At 40.4% G+C, this 22,185-nt stretch overlaps 1 protein-coding gene across 1 annotated transcript in view; it reads left to right on the forward strand.

The window, feature by feature from the left end:
* Tecrl (trans-2,3-enoyl-CoA reductase like) overlaps positions 1 to 22,185 on the forward strand; it is a 74,608-nt gene that overhangs the window by 12,052 nt on the left and 40,371 nt on the right. Inside the window, exon 2 of the mRNA XM_004665381.2 lies at positions 5,106 to 5,157. Coding sequence (XP_004665438.1) covers positions 5,106 to 5,157 — 52 coding nt within the window. The remainder of the gene's footprint in view (positions 1 to 5,105; positions 5,158 to 22,185) is intronic.

Raw genomic sequence — 22,185 nt, forward strand, 5'->3', positions numbered from 1 at the left:
TTCTATGCATATTTGTTGTGTTTCATTGAAGACTGTGCTATAGATTTTACTCTAAAACAATTAAATAACTTGACTACATGAGATAATCTATCTATTGAATATTAATGTTTTAAATTAATGTTTAGGGAATTCTTAATATGGGCTAAGATTTTTTTTTTTTTTTGTCAGCAATACTGATTCTAGCAGTGAACATGGGCTGAACCTCCACATTTGAGGTAGAATTAATAAAACTTTGAGATGAGGATTCATTGCCTTAGGAGATGGAGTTGAACTTTCTTGGCTAACATAACGATTCATATTTGAAGAGTTGTGTGAGTTTTGATGTCATCAATGGACACGTTCTGGACTGAATATGAGTAACAAGCTGTTGTGTTTGATTTGTGACAACTGTGATCATTAGTGCACACATGTCAAATGCTATGTGTGAAAACTATGACAAGTGGTGTTAAAGATGCACATTTTGGGGCATGAAAATAGGTCTCATTCAAGTTATAGAAATGGATAGTGTCAGTTTTCTAGATAAAGAATAGTAATTTTTTTTACAGGATAGGAAAAGTAACATGAAAAAATATGTTAAAGCTTCATAGATCATTAATTTTTTAAGCACTCTTCATAATTCCGGATGCATGAAATTATAAAATACTCATTTTGTCCGTGATGAAAAGTACCCTGACTCCGTTTAATTGTTCAAGATGAGCTCCTCTGTTAGCACAGAATAAGCACAGTTCAATGTGGAAAGCAATGTGACAACTTTCAGTAGTGTCCTAAGGTAACTGTCATTTTGAGAGCACTGAGCCGATGAGGTGGATATAATTCTAATTTCTACCTTTGTGGTTTCATATGAGACAAACCACTAATTATATGAACATTTTAATGTTAATTTTCTTTGCTAGTGATCTTTGCTTGAAATTCATAATCTCAATATTTTTAAAAGCTGTCACATGATCGTAAATTATTTAAAAGCATCCCTCACTTCAAAATTTGAAGTGACCTTTTAAAGTTAGGTTTCAGAATTGATTGGAAATCTGCATGTATCATAGCTTTATGATGTGAATTTCCTTCAAATAAATCAATTTAATCTAGTTGCACCAAACAGAATCACATTAGTAATATATAATGCATGAAATATGAGTATTTTTGAAATATTATAGAGAGTGAATGAATGAATGAGAATGGGTGTTCCAGGGCCTCTACATTGACAATTAACTCCAGGTGCATATATCACTGGGCATCTTGATTTATGTGGGTACCAGGGAAATGAACCTGGGGCAGGCAGGCTTTACAAGCAAGCCCTGTGGACTGCTGAACCATCTCTCCAACACAAATATGAGCATCTTTCACATTATACTAAGTAATAACTTGAAATAATTAAGACTACTTTAGAGCTGAAAAGATTGTTCAGTGGCTAAAGGTGTGTGCTTGCAAACTTCACATTCTGGAATCTATTCTCCTCGGCACCCATGTAAAGCCAGATGCAAAAAGTGTTACATGCATCTAGAGTTTGTTTGCAGTGGCAGGTGTGACTTCACTCACTCCTTGTCTGCCTTTCTCTCAGTCTGTCTCTCTCAAATAAATATTTTTAAAAGCTTAGAACCTGTATCTAATACAATATTCAATATGTTCTTTGTGAACAAACCTAAACTTTACCATGTGCTGTCTTTATTTTGAATGTTAATTTATTAATAGTTTATCATTGCTATTTTCAGAGCAATGTTGAAATCTGCTGTTTTTTATATCATATGATAGCTGTGTAATCCCCCCCGCCCATTTTTAAGTCAATTGACATAAGTGAAGGTAAAAACTAGCCCTCTGAGAGCCATGACAAGGGAAGCATAGGGGTTGGAGGTTTCAGAATAGGTCTTTGAACTCTAAACCCTGGGTTTCCATCTAATTTTTTTAAACAGAAAACTAAAATACACAGGTGGGGGAATATTGATAAGCTATTACATTTTCTCTGGGGAGACAGAGCAATGATGAAAGAACGAGGCTGGGCACACCTACGTGGTCCCAGGGTCCATGTGGGGGGTTGAGCTTGGGTCTGGGAAATAAAAGCATAAAAGAGGATTTTCTTTAAAGCCTTGCACTTTGAAAAATAAAAAGACCATAATAGCATTAATATTTAATAATAATAATAATGATAATAATGGAACACTATGTTTTCCACTTTGGCAGCCAGACTGAAAAGGACATGGTCTTACTGGCTTTGGGATCCTGAGACTCAGATGAACAGCCAAGAAGTCAGAAAAGAATAGGGAGGGTGCCTCAACAAAGCTCGGCTTCTGGGGTCCAAGGACTGTCTCCAGAAGAGTTAGCACCCATGAGTAGAGCATAATAGCTAACTGATCTGGGCTTAGTACCCAAGAGAGAGAAAGAGGAAGAAAGAGAGAGAGAGAGAGAGAGAGAGAGAGAGAGAGAGAGAGAGGAGTGGGAGAGAGAGGGCTGCTTGTTCCAGCCCTAGGAAGAGATTCACACACCTGGTTGAGATGCAGAGGAAGAGTTGCTTCAAAGAGACTAAGGCAGATGCTGAATTCAGGTTCTGCTGCAGTGGGGCGGAGGTGTGGCATCCTTTGAGACTTTCTTCTGAGCTTTACCTTGACGCCTAATACATCTGAAACTACTTCCCTATCAGAAGGACAACAAATATCTGCATAGTTACAAGATCTATGGTGAGAGAAGTGTTCTTTGTAAGATACACTATGATGTGCAACATAATTATCCCTGGCCCATTCTCTTTTGTCATTTAAAGATCATTATTCCTCAGAGTCTCCATGCCTTTCCATGCCTATAGTTTGAAAGGAGGTGCTGTATTTCTGCCCACATCCCCAGCACCAAAGTGAGCCAAAATGTCAAGTTTGACATCACCAGAATCACTTCCTACAGATATGCTGAGGGAGATTAAACAAACACCTTAATCAACTGTCAGTTTTTAGATTCCCAAACAATATTAAAATTATCTTTATCCCCATAAGAAGATTGAAGATATGTTTTAGGGCAAGATAATTCAGAATATTTGGCTTCAAATATGTTATATGTAAAAATGTAGAAAAATCTGGGTTTGTGGAACAGTTCAATCTGGTAAAATACAGTTATTCATGTAACTTTTCCAGTTAACCATTTACATAGTAATATATAAATAGTAACAAAACAAAAATAGTAAAGGTGTGCATGCATGTTCATCATATATTTCACTAACATTCTATGAATATTCAGACAGAGAAAATATAAAATAAATAATCATGCAAATGTGTTTTGAAGGTTGGCTAAGTTTTTCTTAAATCAATTAAATCAGTGACTAATGAAAGGAACTTAAATTTCTTAGTTTCATATAAACAGTGGGAAATATGTAATATATGATAAGACCTTGAAATTTTCTTTTCTTTTTTTTTTTTTTTTTTAGGTAGGGTCTCACTCTAGCCCAGGTGGACCTGGAATTCACTATGTAGTCTCAGGGTGGCCTCAAACTCATGGTGATCCTCCTAACTGTGCCTCCCAAGTGATTAAAGGGATTAAAGACATGCACCATGATATCCAGCTATTGGAAGTGTTTTGATAGAACTATTAAAGTAAAGATATTTTTTCTATTTAGATGAATAAAATTTGTTTTATTCATTGTTCTACTTGATAGTTGTTTCTAGCATTAGGGTCAAAATTTTGGCAATCCCTTCAAATCTTAAATAGTCTAGACAGTGTTTATTTTGAGGCTCCATAATGTTTACTTGGGAGTTTTAGTAACTGTTAGGGGGCCCACATGATGATCTGTATATAAATGTACAAATCTTATTCTGCTTTCTATGTAATTCAATGTAACATCCTCATACACCTGTCTCTACATTTGTATTTTTAGTTTCTTATACTTTGATTTATTTTTAATCAATATACTCATGAATATTAAAAGCAGAAAATGAAAGCTAGAGAGATGGTTTAGTGGTTAAGATGCTTACCTGTGAAGTCTAACAATTCAGGTTTGAATCCAAGTGCCCACGTGAGCCAGATGCCCAAGGTGGCACATGCATCAGGAGTTTGATTGTAATGGCTGGAGGCCCTGATGTGCCCATTCTCTGTCTCTGTTTCTCTCTCTTTCTCAAATAAATAAAATATTTTTTAAATCCCATAAAATGAAATTAAACATTTTTAACAGAACAAACTGAAATAATATACTTAGTGACATAACTCAAGCTTCAAAACACCAAAAAAATCACATTTGATCTCTCACAATATTGAATAATTCTATGTATTTAATTAGAGGTCCCAAGAGCAGGTATAGCATATGAAAGCTAGATAGAGGACTGTGAGAGAAGAACAGGTTGTGAGGTGAAAGGGGGTTGAAGGGAAAATGAAAACATGCATAAATCCTTGTGGGTGGAGGGCACAAGAAAGGAGGAATGTAGGGGAGGGTGGTTCAAAAAAAACACAGATTTTCTTGAAATATTTCATAATGAAACCTATTTCTTTGCACACTAATTAAAAAAACAGTTACTTTGAAAGTGTATTTTAGATAACTTTTTTTTTTTAATTTAAAGAGACAGAGATAGACAGAGGGAATTGGTGTGCCAGGACCTCAGCCACTAAAATTGAACTCCAGATGTTTACACCACCTAGTGGGCTTGTGCAACCTTGTGCTTCACCTTTGTGCGAATGGTTTAAGTAGGATCTGGAGAGTAGAACATGGGTCCGTAGGCTTCACAGGCAAGGACCTTAACCAATAAGCCATCTCCGCAGCCCTAGAGATAAATGTTTTATTGAAGTCACATGATAAATCCACCATTACTACATGCAAATATAAGTATATTAAATATAAATATATACATATATACATATTTATATATATGTATATATGTATGTATATATGTATATGTGTGTATATATATATAAAAATATACATATATATATGTATATATATATATATATATATATATATATGTATATATATTTATACTCAAAATCATGGTTATGCCTTAAGCTTATGAGAATATAATTTATAATTTAAACAATACAAAATATTTTCTTGAAAGTATTTGTGCCTCATGCATATTCATATTTTCTTTTTAAATACATGCATAGAAGAACTACCTTGCTTTTCTTATAATTGTGTTTTCCTTTTACAGATGGCACAAACATCTACTGTTCATGATGTTAAACAAAAATTTCACAAAGCATGTAAGTTTTATATTTATTTTGTAATATTACCTTTCAAATTGATCAACTTTAATTTTGAAAGCAAAAGGGCTTTTTCTGTAAGCAAAGGATATGGAAACTATAGGTTTAGATGGAACACAAGTCATTCTTTTTATGCTTAATAATGCCTAATTATGAAGACATGTAATTCTCTACCTGATGCTTTAAGCTTCCAATGTGTGTGTGTGTGCACGCGCGTGTGTGTGTTCGTGTGTGCCTGTGCTATTGGGGACGGGTCCCTTGGCGCCTTGCATGTGAGAGGACAATAGTCTTTTACTGAGCTCCACCCCATATCTAAGCTTCAAAAGTTTTATTTTGATTTATTACAAAGGGCCTTTTTGATTCATATTTGAATTTTCTTTGAAACTAACAAGGAACTTTTTATGTATTAAAGGCATTAGCTAAAAAATAACATCTCTGTTAAATATCTGTCACATTTCATTTATAGTCTCTTCAAATTGCTTCTCTTAGGAATTATTTTTACATTAACTGAATTGCAGTGTCTAATTTTATTAACAGCCAAATTCACCATGTTAAAGTTACTCATAATTTATTTGGAAGTATTTACATTTGGTAAATTTACATCAGTCTTCTATATTTATGCTTTTTCAAGGAAGTTAAACCCTACTTGATAAACAGAGTGAATACACTATTACTGGAAAACATTTTTTTTTCTGTTAAATCAAAGTAGAGAAAATTTCTGAATATTTATGAATTAGTACATATACACTTTTCCCCATTTTAAATTTCGATCCTCAGGGTGCTATATTTATAATAATCAATAATCACTGGTTCTTTTAAGACATTAAGTTCATTATTAATATTCACATTCTTGGAGTTCAGGGAGGGACCATTTTTATCAATCATGTACCTAATTTAAAAGTATATATTGGTAAAAATTATCTTGAATTTGAAATTTCATATATCATAATGAAAAATGAAACTTGATAGTAAAATTGATAGGTCAAGTATATTATTTCATTTTATTTTAGAAAAAGTATGTAACATTTACTGTGTTTTTGCAAATAAAATGTCATTCCATATATTTTGACTAGCTGAGTGTACTGTAGAAGAAGTGACGTTGGTCAATAAAAAATAGGTTCATATGGAAGTTTTGATATACCTAACTAAATAATATGGAAGTATGCATCAAACAATTTACGTTAAAGTTATGAATATGTAGAAGAAATCAGTGAGAATTTAAGAAAGAGACACAAAGTACATACAGTAAAGAAAATAATTGATTCTGCCTATGCAATGTAAAAGTCTTGGGGAAGGTGAGGTCTCACATTTGACTACAGAGGTTTGTGGGATTCAGATGCACTAAAAAGAGTGATCACCGGATCAGAATGTGGTTCATGTGGAAAACAAGAAAAATCCATCTACCTGACATGCATTTGCTTTATGTTGACAGGAGAGTTAAATTCTGTCTTATTACGTTAATTTTTTTTTTCTGGAATATTGAACTTTCTATGCATTGAGTTTCTTAAGCACAAAATTTATATCTAAAGTTGCATGCCATGGGCCACATCTCCAATCTCACCACTCAAGGGGTAGAGGCAGGAGAACACTGAGTTCCAAGACTGTCCGGTCTCCAGAGTGAAAACCTGTCTCAAAAATTACCAGAAGTAAGCCAGTGTGGTGGTTCAGGCCTTTAATCCCAGTACTTGGGAGGCAGAGGTAGGAGGGTCACTGTGAGTTCGATGTCACCCTGAGACTACATAGTGAATTCCAAGTCAGCCTGGGCTAGAGAAACCCTAGCTTGAAAAATAAACAAAAATTACCAGAAAAACCAAATGAAATATGTACCTAATGATAGGAACCACATTAACCATTTTACCCTAGTCAGTCCCATAGTATTTAATAGCTATATTAAGACTTGGGGATTTATGAACCACTGTAATTTGTTCTTTTTTCCCTTTATCCTGTTTATTAAGTTTCTTTACTAAAAATACCAATATCATATATGTAAAGATAGAAATATGACTAGCACTTAATTATTTCTATAGTTTATAGTGATTAATTTTACTATAAACCATGGGCAAAAACTTTTTATTAAATATGGCTGTCTCAGTGGACATGAAAATTTTAAATACAATTTATGTAAAACCTTTATATTTACATATTAGTAATGATGTTTTTGCTGTTTTCTGTTTTAACTTGATGAAAAATCATTTGAAATCTGCTTTATGGAGAAAGGACAGTGTTATTACCTACGCAGGGCTACTATATAACATTTAAACATGACTTTCTGATTGATGAATCCAAACATTTTTAGTGCAGAGTTTGCATTTTATGATTCTACTTAAGGGTAATTTTTTTTTTCCTAACTTCCCTCATAGTAATTGTGTGATCGGTATACCTATGTATCCTGCAAGGAATATTTAACTTACTTGTGTCTCTATGGGTAGACACAGTGCTTGAATGTTTTCTTTTCATCATCCTTGCTCTCCCCAAAAAAACCCAGTTTATAATAACTCAGTTCATATTTGTTTAAACATTTGTATTAGATCTAGAACAAATACAGTTTTGACTTATTAACTGCAATTAGAGAAATACTTTCAGTTGATTGAAAAGATGTGTGCATCTCAGAGATTATTGTTAAGTATAACATTGTGTTGTACAAGCAGGCCAACTTGGAAATCAGTCAAAAGGCCATGTACTGAGCAGAACGTAAGCTGTGTAGATCGATCCCTATTTTCTCAAGCTCGGGAAGCATTTTGGAAGAGGGGCAGAAAGAATGTGAGAGCCACCGGGTGAAACGGGATGCTCTTGGACATTGTCCTCATCAAAGAAACTGGGCGGTGGTGTCGTGATGCTAGTGATCAGCCTGATGGGAAGGGGGGCTTGGGGGAATTTCGGTCATGGGAGGGGGACGCATAAGAATACAATGTGATGGGAACATGACCAATTTGCAATATGTTCATATTATGAAATGCTCAGTAGGAAAATTTCAAGGTCATGTGGAATGTTTTAAATTCAGCAGTTCCAAGGGAACTTCTTAAGGAGGGAGAGAGACAGCCGATATATGCATGTCACCGGGCGTGATCACATGTTCGCACAAGTGTGCTTGTGCAGGTCGGGGAAACATTGGCTGCGGGTCCTCACTCCGCGCCCAGTTTGAGACGAGGCCTCTCGTTACCGCCGCCCACCCCGCGCGGGCAGGTGGGAAGCTGCGGGGCGCTCCTCCGCCTCTGCTCCCCTCTCCAGAGGCATGCTGGGGTTGCAGTCGCTTCTGCTATTCTACCAGCTTTAAGTAGGTTCCCGGGATCTGAAGCTCTACTTTCTCATATAGCAAGTGATTTAACCCACTGAGCTATCTTCATAGCCCAGGGTTTTCAAAAGAAACAGAACCAGGAGAGGGAGGGAGGGTAGGAAGAGAGAGCGAGCGCGCAGAGGAAGAGGAGGAAGAGGAAAAGGCCCTGTGGTTCCAGAAATGTCGGGGTTCTATCTGCCGTCCCAGGTCATCGGCAACACCACACGCTGCACATCCGAAGCCCCACAGCGGTCCTCCCTGCTGCTTCCTTCTCTGCAGTTTGTCAGAAAATGTGAATTGATGTTTTGCACTGCATTTCATCTCGTTTGGTGTGGTGACATCTCCATTCTTCTCTGCTTCATCTGGGACCTAAGACTTCCCTTGTCTACTGAATGCATGCTGTCTGTACAAACAGTCTGTTAGACGGAGAAGTTCTCTCTCCTAGCAGAACGGCCCTTGTGTTAAGATGGAAGTTTTCTTTACATATCCCATAGTTTAATAATCCAAAGCCGAAGAACAGTAATGCGAAAGGAGTGTAAAACACACAGGAAGGCTTGGAGAGGTGGCTTAGTGGTTAAGGCACTTTCGTGGAAAGCCTAAGGACCTGGGTTTAATTCCCTAGGACCCACATAAGCCAGATGCACAAGGGAGTGCATGCATCTGGAGTTCATTGGCAGTGTCTGGAGGCCTTGGTGTGCGCTCTCTCTCTCTCTCTATCTATCTCTCTCCCTCTTTCTATCTCCCAAGTAAATAAAAATAAAATATTCAAAAAGTAAAATAGAAGATTCAATTAATCCTGTTGACATGCAGCACTATTGGGCGTAGGGAAAACAATCAGGGTCAGTACTTAGTACCGGTATTTCACACCTCGGCGGGTTCCTGGGGCCTGCTGCGTGTGTGTGGTAACACCTCTGAGGCTGTGCACTCAGCTTGCTTAGCATCAACTACTTAGGAAAACGCACGCTAAACAATACTAGTGCAGTGATTCCTCGGGTTGTTTTCATCATGCAATTTTTGTCGTTGGTGGAAACAATCTGGAATTCCACTTCTAGAATTTTCTATTTAGAGTCACAAAATTCTCATGCATCAAAGCCAGAGCCACGCCCTGGTTTGTGGACTCTTAGGAGGCTGACTGGCCCGTGACACTGGAGCCACGTGCTTCTTCCAAAAGTGGGAGTCTCCTGCTATGGAATCCTTGATTCCTGTACTACTACCTTGGAATCAAGCACAGCAGACTCTTCACGCTGACCTGGGGCAGCAGCAGATGTTAACATCCTTCTAAACAGGATGCTATCATAGGCATGCCGCAGGTCAGGGTTGTCAAGGCAAACACACATACTATATAGCCTAAGTCTTGTGAGAGGTATTTTCTTGTTTTAAAAGATATTTTTCACTTGGTCAAGCATCAAGGAACATCCCCCAGGCAGAAACTGAGCAGCAATGAGTGGATAGGAGGGAGAGTGTAATTCCAGCAACATTTTCAGAAGTGTGATAATCTACATATTTAAAAAAAAAAAACAATCTGTACAAAGGACCCATCAAGCCTTAGTATGTGAATGTGAAGGGAGACTGATGGGCCTTGCCAACCGGTGGACGTACGGGCCGCTCTTGGGAGGCCTTTCACAGGGAAAGAGATTTTGGGTTCAGTGAAGTTGGGACACATCAGCCAAGAGAGCACGCAGAGTATAATGCAGCAGGGGCCCCCAGTGAAGTGCTGTGATCACAGCCAGTTTGGGGGATCCCGTGCCAAAGTTTTAAGCCCCCAGGGCCCCGGGAAATTCATATGGAATAAGGCTTTCTGATGCAATATCATGTTTCAAACTCAAGGGAATCTCTTATGGTTCCTTTGACAGGGAGAATTTAGTCACGTTTTATTCGCATTTATTAGGGCTCCAAATTAGAGTCAACATTGTGAGAAACTTACAGAAGTGATTTTCTACTTTATAGCCTCTCTACCACTTGGTAGGTATTTTTTAATATTTTATTTGTGAGAGAGAGAGGGAGGGGGGAGAGAGGAGTAGACAGGTAGAGACCGGGTATGCCAGGGCCCCTAGCCACTGTGAATAACTCCAACCCTGTAACACCACCTTGTGCTTTTAGCTTTACATGGATACTGGAGCACTGAACCTGGCTCCTTAGGCTTTACGGGAAAGTGGCTTAACCACTAAGAAATCTTTCCAACCCCATCTGGTAGGAATTTTGACACTACAAAAATTCCCATAGTGTAGGTATGGTTTGCCAGAAAAAAAAAAAAAAAATGTTGAAAGGATATTGTACTAGTCAGACTTTTCTTGAGGAACAGAACAGATAGAATGAATTGTATTAAAAAGGAATTTATTGAATTAGCTTATAACAGTCCAACAATAGCAGTTTGCAGGCCTGAGAGTCAAGGAAGCTGGTAGCTGCTCAGTCCACCAGGCTGCATGTCTCAGGAGACCCAATCTGGCAATGAAGGCCTGGAGAGACACCGCTTTTCAGTCCACGCTGCTCTTCAGTCCACGCTGGCCTTCAGTCCACACTGCTCTTCAGTCCACGCTGGTCTTCAGTCCACGCTGCTCTTCAGTCCACGCTGGTCTTCAGTCCACACTGCTCTTCAGTCCATACTTGAAGGCAGCAAACAGCACTGGCAGCCAGGTGGGAAGAGGGGATACTTTCCTTCCCTGAGCTTCCTTAGATAAAACCTCCCCTCAAGAAGGGCCGCCCACTCTGGGGGAAGGGCTCACCCTGGGGGAAGGATTCCTCCTTTAGTCAATCCTCCCTGGAAGCAACCTCAGAGATCCACTTATAAGTAATGTCTGTGGATTCCTAAACAGATCAAGTTGACACAAAACTGAACCATCACAATTATACACGCTAGGAAGATGAATTCTTATATCAAAACTTATAAAATTCTATCAGATTATACTGTTATATATACAAGAAGAATCTTATCTTGCATATGTTTTTACAGATCTGTAGAGTCATCTATAGATAATGTCAACATCTCTCTCAAATATAAAACTGAGTCTGGGGCTGGAGAGATGGCTTAGCGGTTAAGCGCACGCGTCTGGAGTTCGTTTGCAGAGGCTGGAAGCCCTGGCGTGCCCATTCTCTCTCTTTCCCTCTATGTGTCTTTCTCTCTGTGTCTGTCGCTCTCAAATAAATAAATAAAAAATGAACCAAAAAACTTAAAAAAAAAAAAAAAACTGAGTCTGTAAATACCGAGGAGCTGGGTCACTTAATGAATCTGCCTTGCATGTCTTTGCTCAGCCCACTTCACAGGTGCTAACTCACAGCACATGTGTCCCAAGACAGAGGAGCTCCTTTCACTCATCAGAGTTCAGTGAAAGATGTGTTTTGTTCCTTAGAACAAGTTGAATGTTTCTGAGGTTTAAGGGAAAAAAAAAAAAAAAAAAGCTTTCCACCACTTACAAATTGGAGAATAAAATATTTTGTTCACATTCTATTGTCCAACTTTTCATTTACAATTTCTGTACATGAACATTCTGTAATTATATGATCAATCCCCCTTCCCATTCCCTTCTTACATTTCACTGAACTCCTTTCCATCTAGCACATCTTATATTTGGTTTCTCTTTGGTCCTTCCTCCCTCATCCATGATGAAATGTTGACAGGCTCTGCCATTTGAGGAGGTGACAACAGCTGCTAAGGAGTCACGGATGGAATGACCACTTCAAGTCCTGACTGAGGACATGTTCAAAGTTTCCCTACACCCTTTGGCTCTTACATTCTTTCCGGCCCGTCTTCCGCAACGTTCCCTGAGCCTTGGAGAGTGTGATAGAAAAGTGTCATTTTGTGACAAGCACTTGACATCCACTTATTCTCAGTATTTTGATGCATTTTGAATTTTCCCAAGTTTGGTCACCTTCTGCAGAGAAGAATATCTTTATCCAATAGTGGGAGCAGCATTCATCTAAAGTCACAAACAAACTTTTAGGAGGCAATTTGATAAGCACAACATATCCATTTAGCCAAACAACAGTAGTCAACCCCTTGGCCCCAGGGTCTACCTTCATCTTAGTGATAAGATTTTTGTCTATGTTTTCAGTAAAAGGCATGTGATTCCCTCCTGTGTAGCAGGCCTCAAGAGAACAACTCAAGGACAGTTGGCTGCCCCTCGAAGAGCCATGGCACTATTGTACCACCAGGCTCACCTTGCCTGGCAGGTGGATGGTGTCCTTTTCCGTGGCCCACAGCTGGGTCAGACAGTGGCTGGGCCTCCTCACCTGCACACTGAATGCCACTTTTCAGAAGACTTCCATCTCAATTCCAACTTGATTTCTCAGTGCCCTGCAACTAGAGCAAGTGGACAACCAAGATCACTGGCTAGAAATAGCCTGTACTATTCTGAGGACCCTGTGGGCTCCCTGATCAACAGCTCAGCGGGAGAGCAGGCCTCACTTGGAACTAAGAGAAATTTAACTCAGAAGTGCAACATTGTTTCAGAATTTGGAACAGTATTATTCATCATCCTAGCAAAATGGTGCACTTTCGTATTACCTCAATATCTGTAAGAAAGTGTTGCATACAGCACAACATCCGTTCCAGATAAAAATTACCACCAAACTAAGTGTAGAAGGAAACTTCCTTAACTCGTTAAAGACTTTCTATGAAAACTGTAGAGCTAGCTAGCTTCATATTTAGTGGGGGAAGACTGAATTCTTCTCGCATTATCTCAGGAACCCAGCCGGGAAGCGGCCTGCACCATGTCCATCTACCCTGCACTGCCTCTGCCGGCGCAGTAATGCGCCCAGAGAAGATGGAAAGGCGTCCCCACGAGGAAGGAAGACAAGCAGGTCCTTACTTACAGATAAACCCAATGTATATCTAAAAAGAAAACGTACAAGAAATGTGTAAGCTGTGGCTGGGCTATTTACAACATCCAGGGACATCCATGCATAGATGAATGGATAAAATAAATGTGGCACACGCAATGAAACATGATGTAGTATTAAGAAAAATGAGGTCATGAAATTTGCATGTAAATGGATGCAACTGCAAATCATTATGTTAAGCAGAGTAAGCCAGACTCAGAAAGACACATATATCACATTTCCCCTTTATACAGAAAATAGATTTAAAATTAGATGTGTGTATGCATGTGTGTGTGTGCAGATGTCAGAATAGGAGATGAATTACATTTCTATAGCCTAATAACCAATAGAAATGGAAACAAAAGATTATGTAAAATGGCAATGGCCACATATGATGTCATATGCCTGTAATCTGAGCACTCAGGAAGCCGATGCAGGAAGACAGTGAGTTTGAGGGAGCTGTCACTACATGGTTTCCGTATCAGTCTATGCAATACAGCAAGACCCTGCATCAAGAAACAAAATGCAAAATGCACAGGGTCCTGAAGATATGATCGTAAATAAATTAGCAGATATTTGTAAATGCATGAAAACATACAGCAGAGTGATAACTCTGTTGCTGCCTATTTCACATCACAGATTCGGCCAGCCATGGATAGAAAATACTTGGGAAATAGTCCAGGAAATCCCAGAAATAAAACTTGAACTGGCTTCACATCATGAACCCAGGAGAATGGCATGATAGGGAGACACAACCCACAATAGCCTCCAATCACTTCACTGTTCCATTTCCCAGAGCTTGGCTCACTTGACCATTACTCCCCTTATATGGGGCTCTAATCACTGGAGCCTATGTGGTGTCATGCACAGTGAACAGGTATACTTTTTACCTTGTCATTGTTGTTGTCATTATCATTATTGTTGTTAATATGCTTTAATAATTAAGCATAACTGTGTATACATTGCTTACATCGCAATAGGAGTTGTAGGCAGATATGATTTGAATATTCAGGAGGCCATGTGCAAGTCCTGGGCAGCGCTGTCCCTTTTCGTTTGAGCATGGGAAGAGTGTGCATAGGGTCCTGACACCAATCCCCATGCTTACAGAAGGAGGACTGTATTAAGTGACCCCAGTCTTTAAAGAGCTGTGAAGAAACCATTTGGAACAAAGCCCAATATGGGTATCATTTTGTTCCTCAAACCTGCAGGTTTCTATTTCCAGGACAGAGCAGTCTGGCCTGTTGTGACAATTACTGAATTCTGTGGATTACAGGAGCACCTATCTCAGAAAGGCTGAAGGATAGAAGAAAAATAGTTTGGAAGGAGAGAAATGGGGAATCAAAGCAAGGCCCAGGGCACACAGAAAGCAGGGCTGCCCAGCCTTGGCTCCTCACTCTACCTTGATGCAGATTTGCTTAGCAGCATTGCTTTATATTCATCATATATCTTCAGTGGACCATACCTGGCATTCTACTCTGTGCTTTTTGTATTCTGAGGAAGGCCTTTGGCCCTTCTAACTGCAGCTATCTGTTCGCACTGATCTTCTGTGACACAATGGTCCCCCACCCTGGTCATGAACTTGGATGGAAGGAAGTCTGCCTGCTGCCCCGGTTAGACACAAGCATTTTATGGACCAACTCAAAAGAGAGAAGTCTGTTGTACAGGAAATATTTGTGGAGAGAATTAATTTAAAATAAAAAAAGAAAGAAAACAGACTTGCTGTTGCTGGATCATTGCATCGTGTTCTTATGCATTTTCTCCATTCAGGAAACAGAAACCCAGCCTTTTGAGAGAGAAAGAAAAGTCCCGATGCTCTTTAACTTAGGCAGCAGTGCCCTGGAAAGAAAGGCCCAACATGGTCTCACAGGTACCCTGGTAGCCAGAAAACTGCTGCAGACAGGGGAGCTGCATTCTTACCCAGTTACATCTGAGGTGGATATTACAAAAAATGGACACTGCTGAAATATAAGACTGCATCTATGTGATCATGGAAGTGGCAGAGGGAAGCACCTCTGCCAGGCTGGCTGCCTGACTGCAAGCCATACTGGGAAGCCTTTATGCAGAGCTCAGCTGCCGTGAAGTATTCGTCATGAGTTAGGCGCAGTTCACTGAGACCTCAACACAGATAACATTATGGTCAATGGCGCGGGCTAGGTCAAGATAATTGATTTTGGCCTGGCTAACAAGGTAAGCCGAGGCGGGACAGGCTCTGTCTTTAGCAGGCAACCATTGTAGCACCCTTCTTAAAGGATTCCAAGTGGTCCCAACACTGACGCATGGAGTTGAGGGATAATGCTGTCATTTAAGGTTACTGAGAAGCCTCCGGCCCAAGCCGGAGGTGTCACTAATACTGTCCTTCTTGTCCTGGTAGAAGAGCAGACTCTGCACGGGAGCTAGCCCATACTCTATGGCTTGTCCAAAAAGGTGTGGAGCATAATATAGCTTGCCGGTCCACTGCACACCTTCCAAAGAGAAGCACGGAGTCGTGAGGTACAGCTGCCCGCCTGTACCGGAGCCACTGGAGTTCACAGGACACTGTGATGACACATTCCCAGAGCTCAGTCCCGTCGACAAGGTTGGGTTTGAACAGTAGGACTTCAAAGACTCGTCACTGCACAGGACATATAACAAGATCATGGCCACATACTGCCCGTCCCCACGGCTTTGAGTCCAGGGGAATGACCCCAGGACATAAGTAAAGTCCACAAGAATCAAGAGATGGCATCAGTCCCCTCCCCTGCAGAACCTGCCATCTTCTTTCTCCGCCCAAGAAGAGGAGGGCCAGTGGGCTTCTGACATTTGCCCCTCACCTTCCAATTGTCAACTCTGTGAGGACAGCCAGCAGCAGGCAGGTCAGTAGAGGCGTGGCCCGGGGTGCACGCTGACCGCACCTCTCCCCTAGGCCGGTGCCCGCATGTTCAACATACAGCAGTGGTGAAGAGCGTGCCCAGGCCCTCTCTTCAGACGGAAACAGCGGCAGCAATGGCACTGTGAAGTCTTCCTAGCTGTGGAAAAGACCCCGACCAGAGCAACATGTCCCCAGTGTGACCAGAGCTTTGACGCGGTGCCAGCCGGGGCTCTGGAATGACCGGCGGAGGGCTGCAAGCTGCCCACGCTGCCGCAGCCTGGCCCCCAGCAATGAGCCTGGATTTCAGCGGGGCGGAGGGTCGGGAAACCCGCCCAGGACTGGCGTGTCCCGCCGCGCACCGGCGCGCAGCAGCCGTTGGCGAGGTCAGCCGCAGGGACGTTGGGAAAAAGCCGTTGTGGGGACACCGCCCACGAACGGTCCCTGGAGGACGCGGGTTTGGCGTTACCAAGTTCCTGGTGGCCTTCTTAACAGCATCCTATGACGTATTTCCCCCTGGGCTTCATGGTATGGTCCATCCCGTCTGGCCATGTCGCTCAGCTCTTTGGAAAGATGATAGGATTGGGGCATAGCCCCCTCCCAGAATCTGGTCCTCGAGGTCCCTTAGCAAAGCTACTTTGAAAGGGAGTCTGGAGTTCAAGGCGGCGGATTGAGACATGCTGGCGATCAAAGAGTGAAATCAAGAGAGTTGTTATGGGGCTGGGGAGATGGCTTAGCGGTTAAGCGCTTGCCTGTGAAGCCTAAGGACCCCGGTTCGAGGCTCGATTCCCCAGGACCCACGTTAGCCTAGATGCACAAGGGGACGCACGCATCTGGAGCTCGTTTGCAGTGGCTGGAAGCCCTGGCGTGCCCATTCTCTCTTTCTCCCTGTGTCTGTCGCTCTCAAATAAATAAATAAATAATGAACAAAAAATATTTTAAAAAAAGAGAGTGGTGAAGATTGCTGGGGCCTTAGGGACGACCAACAGGAGGAAGTGGGGGTGGTGGTTAGAGCTGGGCCTAGAAGCTGCAGATGCTTGGGTGACGATGGAGGCTTATGAGGACTATGGGTCTGGAGATGATGAATCTGGTGTCAGGATGGAAGAGGCGCACGTGGCAGGGCTCCCACGCAGCACACTAGGCACGTTATGATGCCAGCCTGAGGTACAAAGCAAGTCCCATCGCACACACATGCTCAGACATAGTAACACATTCCTACACAATTATTCCCAAGAAAATAGGTGTGTGTGTGTGTGTGTGTGTGTGTGTATAATTGAAATATAAGGATCTTTATTTACATGTTTCAAAAGGAAAACATGGGGCTGGAGAGATGGCAGTGAGGTTAAGGTGCTCTGGATTAGACTGGGTTTCCCAGAATCCTTGTAAAGCCAGATCTACAAGGTGGTTACATGTTTCTGGAGTTCCATTGTCATGGCTACAGACCCTGGTGAGCCCCTTCTCTCTGACTCTCTTCTCTCTATCTCTCTCTGCTTACAAATAAAAATATTTAAACAGGAAAAAGTGTGGGGTATGTGGACTATATTTTCTATTGGCAGACCCTCCGTACTGGATGAGCTGCTCATACGCCATCACCACACAAGCATTTTGGGAACACTTACTAGATTGGTCATCTGGGAAGAGGTTTTGGGCCTAGTTCCAGTTTGATTATTCAGTGTTTTGCAATGGAGGAATGAGGTGTCACTTATACTGTCCTTCTTGTCCTGGTAAGCAACCAATATTGTTAGAAACAGCCTGTATTGTTTTGGGAGAGCACCATTGTGACCATAGGAAGTTTTTGTCCAAGCTCTCGCTCTCTTTATATTTTCTTAAATTAGCTAACAAACAAGTGGGTTTCCTTGCTGCTTTTTTCATAATGCCTTTACGTTTTCCCTACCCTCTCCTCTCCATTCCTTTCTGGTAGTGTAGCCTTTCCACTTCAGTACAGAATGATGTCTGGGGTGGGGGATGACTGACTGTTACTATTGGACTTTAGTCCATTTGATGTTTGGAGGAAATCTTAGTAGGAGTCATTCATTAACTCAGCTTGAGTATAGTAAGATTTGGAATTGGTAATTTGGGGACATGGAGTGAGTTTGGGCAGAGTAGAAAGGTATGTTTGTCAAGGTGTGATTTCTGCTAAGGACATAAAATTTACTCTGAAATAGTGTGAAAACTTAGAGAATATGAGAAATTGATCAGAGTCAATGAACATAGAGAAAATTTATGGAAAATCCTTCAAGAGTTTAAGAATATTAAGGACAATAATTTTATTATAAGTAATCAGAAAGGAAAGCTGGTGATTAGATTTGCACACTTTAAGGTATAGGGACTATCAGGTTGAAGTTAGAAGAACTGGGCTGTTACTGTACAAGAAGATTCTGTAGGAGGCTAGGACAGCTCTGAATTTCAATGTAAGGGGACAAGATATGACCTCCAGTTCTCGGCTCTTCACGTGCTCAGGAGTGATTAGGAGGACAAAGGGCTTAAAATCTTTCTTGTAGATAGTGGTTTTCATGCATTAGGTAAGTGCATCTTTGTCTCCCAGAGCATTTTTACTTTGTGAATTTCATTATAGTAAGGTATGGACTTGGTCATATCACATCTTGTTTCTATTTTATAAATTAGAGTTCTTGTTTACACAGCTTTGCATTTCCACTTTGAGAACCCTGCCATTATTTTCCTACAGGAAAGTTGTTTGTGCCTTCTGATCACAGATAGTGTTACAGTACCTGTCTTTCTTGTGCATTTGTAATCACAGATTTTCTAGCACATGCCTCTGCAACCGAACTCCAGACGTGTGCGCCCCCTTGTGCATCTGGCTAACGTGGGACCTGGGGAACCGAGCCTCGAACTGGGGTCCTTAGGCTTCACAGGCAAGCGCTTAACTGCTAAGCCATCTCTCCAGCCCTAATTTTTTTTTTTTTTTACTGTATTTACACAACAGTTTTGTGCAAGCATTTTCCAATACTTTGGATAGCTAGGACTTAAAATTCAGCCTATTGCCATTTAGTTTTTGGAAATTTCCTTGATTTTTTTTATTGTAACTGTTAAGCTTTTTATAATTTTAAATAATTTTGCAATCATGTCCCTGTATATGATTTTCACTACATTCATGTCATATATACACACACATATATATGTAATCATATATATATAAATATATATATGATTAGATGAATCCTTCATCTACACCATTTCTTGAAATATATGTTAACAATTTATGACTGTTGAAAAGCTCATCAAATATAGCTTGCAGTTATCTTCTGCATATAAGTGTGTGTGTGTATATATATGTGTGTATATATATGTGTGTATATATATATATATATAATATATATTATATATATATAATAATATATATATATTATTGACAACATCTATACTTACAGACAATAAACCATTACCTTTCCCTCCCCTCCCCCACCTTCCCATTCACAACTCTGCTCTCCATCACATCCCCTTGTGGCATTTTACCTTCAAGGCATCCTGGTGCATGTCACATAGGTCCCCTACAATTTTGTATCCTTTGTTTAATCCTGCTGCTGTTGCTTTAGCATGCATATCACATAGAATTCTAATGCACAGTTCACTGTTTCACTTATAATATTGAAATGATCACTTAATGTCATAGAAAAGTTCTTAATTTTACTTTGTAAATTTTATAATTCTAGAGTATATGGTTTCTATTTTTAGATTTATAGACAAATACTTCCAAATACTGTTTATATTTCTCTGTTGTTACTTGACTCTCTGGACAAAGTGTTTTGTTTTGTTTTTTTCTTCTAAGGATGTATACACTTACTTCTGGAGGCTAGAAACTACCTTTTGTGATTGAGGGTCACTTTCAAACAAACAATGGCTAAGATGATAAAACTCTTTTTTCCCTGTGAGAAAACTTCTGTTCATTATACACATGATTTTTTTGTTTTTATTTATTTATCTGAGAGGCAGAAAAGAAAGAGAGACGGGGGGGGGGGGCGGGGGGCGGGGGAGAATGAATGGGCGTGCCAGGGCCTCCAGCTGCTGCAAATGAAACCCATGTGCACGAACCACCTAGTGAAGCTGGCTTATGTGGGTCCTTGGGAATTGAACCTGGGTCCTTTGGCTTTTCAGGCAAGTGACTTAAACTCTAAGCCATGTCTCCAGTCCACACTCATAAGATGTTTAAGCACTGACTGGCATCTTTGGATTTTATTAGGTCTTCATGTGAGCATAAAATTTGTTTTTTAGACTATTTATGTATCGAAGTCTTCGCACAGCAATGTTCAGATTGTTTGCTTCCAAGGAGCCACCCCCAGTGCATAGAGAAACTTCTATCTATGGTCACGGTTCCAGCTCTTTCTGTGCTATCTGGGCGCCCATGTGTCCCAAACCTTGATGCTGTCCCTCTTCCTTTTTTAAATCTCTGTGGAGAAATTGATAAAAGTATGCTTTCGTCATTTTCTAGTTGTGCTCTGCAGGAGAGATGAGCTGGAATTGTAGCTTGTTCTTACAGTTAACCCTTTTGCTGTGTTCTGATGACTGATACTGCACTATATCTTTTGAATTTACTTTCTACAATCATTTTATTCTGCTGTAGTCTTTTCCTTCCACCAACCTAATTTCTTTAAGACATTTTTCAGTTGACTAGTTCATTCCTACATCTAATATAAAAATATCATTCTATTTCTTTTCATCACAAACACTGTTTTATTTAATAATTTTCATTGATCCTCTATCATGCAAGCATTATTTTTATAGTGTCATATTAATTTCCATTATTGAACTTTTCAATCAGCTTTATACAAACTCAGATGTTGGGTTTTTGTTTATTTTTATTAATTTATTGAGAAAGAGAAAGAGGCAGAGAGAGAGAGAGTGGGTGCTCCAGGGCTTCCAGCCACTGCAAACGAACTCCAGATACGTGCGCCCTTTTGTGCATCTGGATCACATGGGTCCTGGGGAATCTAGCCCCGAACCAGGTTCCTTAGGCTTCACTGGCAAGCATTTAACCACTAAGCCATCTCTCCAGCCCCAGATTTTGTTTTTATGATATTTTTTATGTCTCTAACTTTTTATTGGTTAATGTAGTTCCTTGGCTCTTCTTAACCATGGGTACATGTCTGTATTATTTTTAAATTTTATATTGTGGTTGATGGAAAGATAGTTTAGTGATTCAAACTGCTCACTTGCAATACCTTCCTTAGGTTCAATCATTTCCTAAGGCATCCACATAAGGTGGACATTAAAAGTGGCATAAGTATCTGGTGTTCCTTTGCAGAGGCAAGAGGCCTTGGTACCCCTGCCTGCCACTAACACATACAAATAAATGATTTCTTTGATTTTTTTTTTTTTTTTTTGAGGTAGTATCTCACTCCAGCCCAGGCTGACTTGGAATTCACTATGGGGTCTCAAGGTGGCCTTGAACTCATGGTTATCCTCCTACCTCTGTCCCCATGTGCTGGGATTAAAGGCGTGTGCCACCACACCTGGCCAAATAAATAATTTTTAATTTACATGTTAATGTATCCTCTTGTAGGCCTTATGCTGTGTAACATATAATGAATGGATATCCCTTCAAAGGAATTATTCCCTCAATTGAGATCTTTAATATAGATAGGTACATACTACAAACAGTCATGTTCCCATGAGGTTACATTCATATGTTCCCGCTTCACCACCCCCACCCCCTTGCACTGAAGGGCCTTAGTGAGGTTGTCTCTATTCACAGTAGGGCCACAGCTGCACCAGTAAGTCACTGTTGTGGGGTGTTGCCACGCCTCATGACACACCTTCCCAACCTGGGCCTCCTACATTCTGTGTGTCTCCTCATCTGCAGTGCTTGCCTGAGAGCCTCCAAAGAGTTTTTGTCTAGTCCTAAGTATTCTAAAAGCATTGCAAATTGAAAACACCTGTTAGTGTGTCAAATAAGACATTCCTACATCCTATCAGTAATCCATACTTAAATGCAGAATCTAGTTTGGCAGAAACTGGTTGTAGCACTGTTTAATGCAGGGTGGGGCTGAATGTTCTCTCTGTGCTCACAGGGACATGATCATGTGCCATCCAGATTGGCGCTGAATGTCTTCTCCATTTTCACTGTTAGTAAAGATAA

Source organism: Jaculus jaculus, chromosome 11 (assembly GCF_020740685.1).
Source record: "Jaculus jaculus isolate mJacJac1 chromosome 11, mJacJac1.mat.Y.cur, whole genome shotgun sequence".
NCBI lineage: Eukaryota > Metazoa > Chordata > Mammalia > Rodentia > Dipodidae > Jaculus > Jaculus jaculus.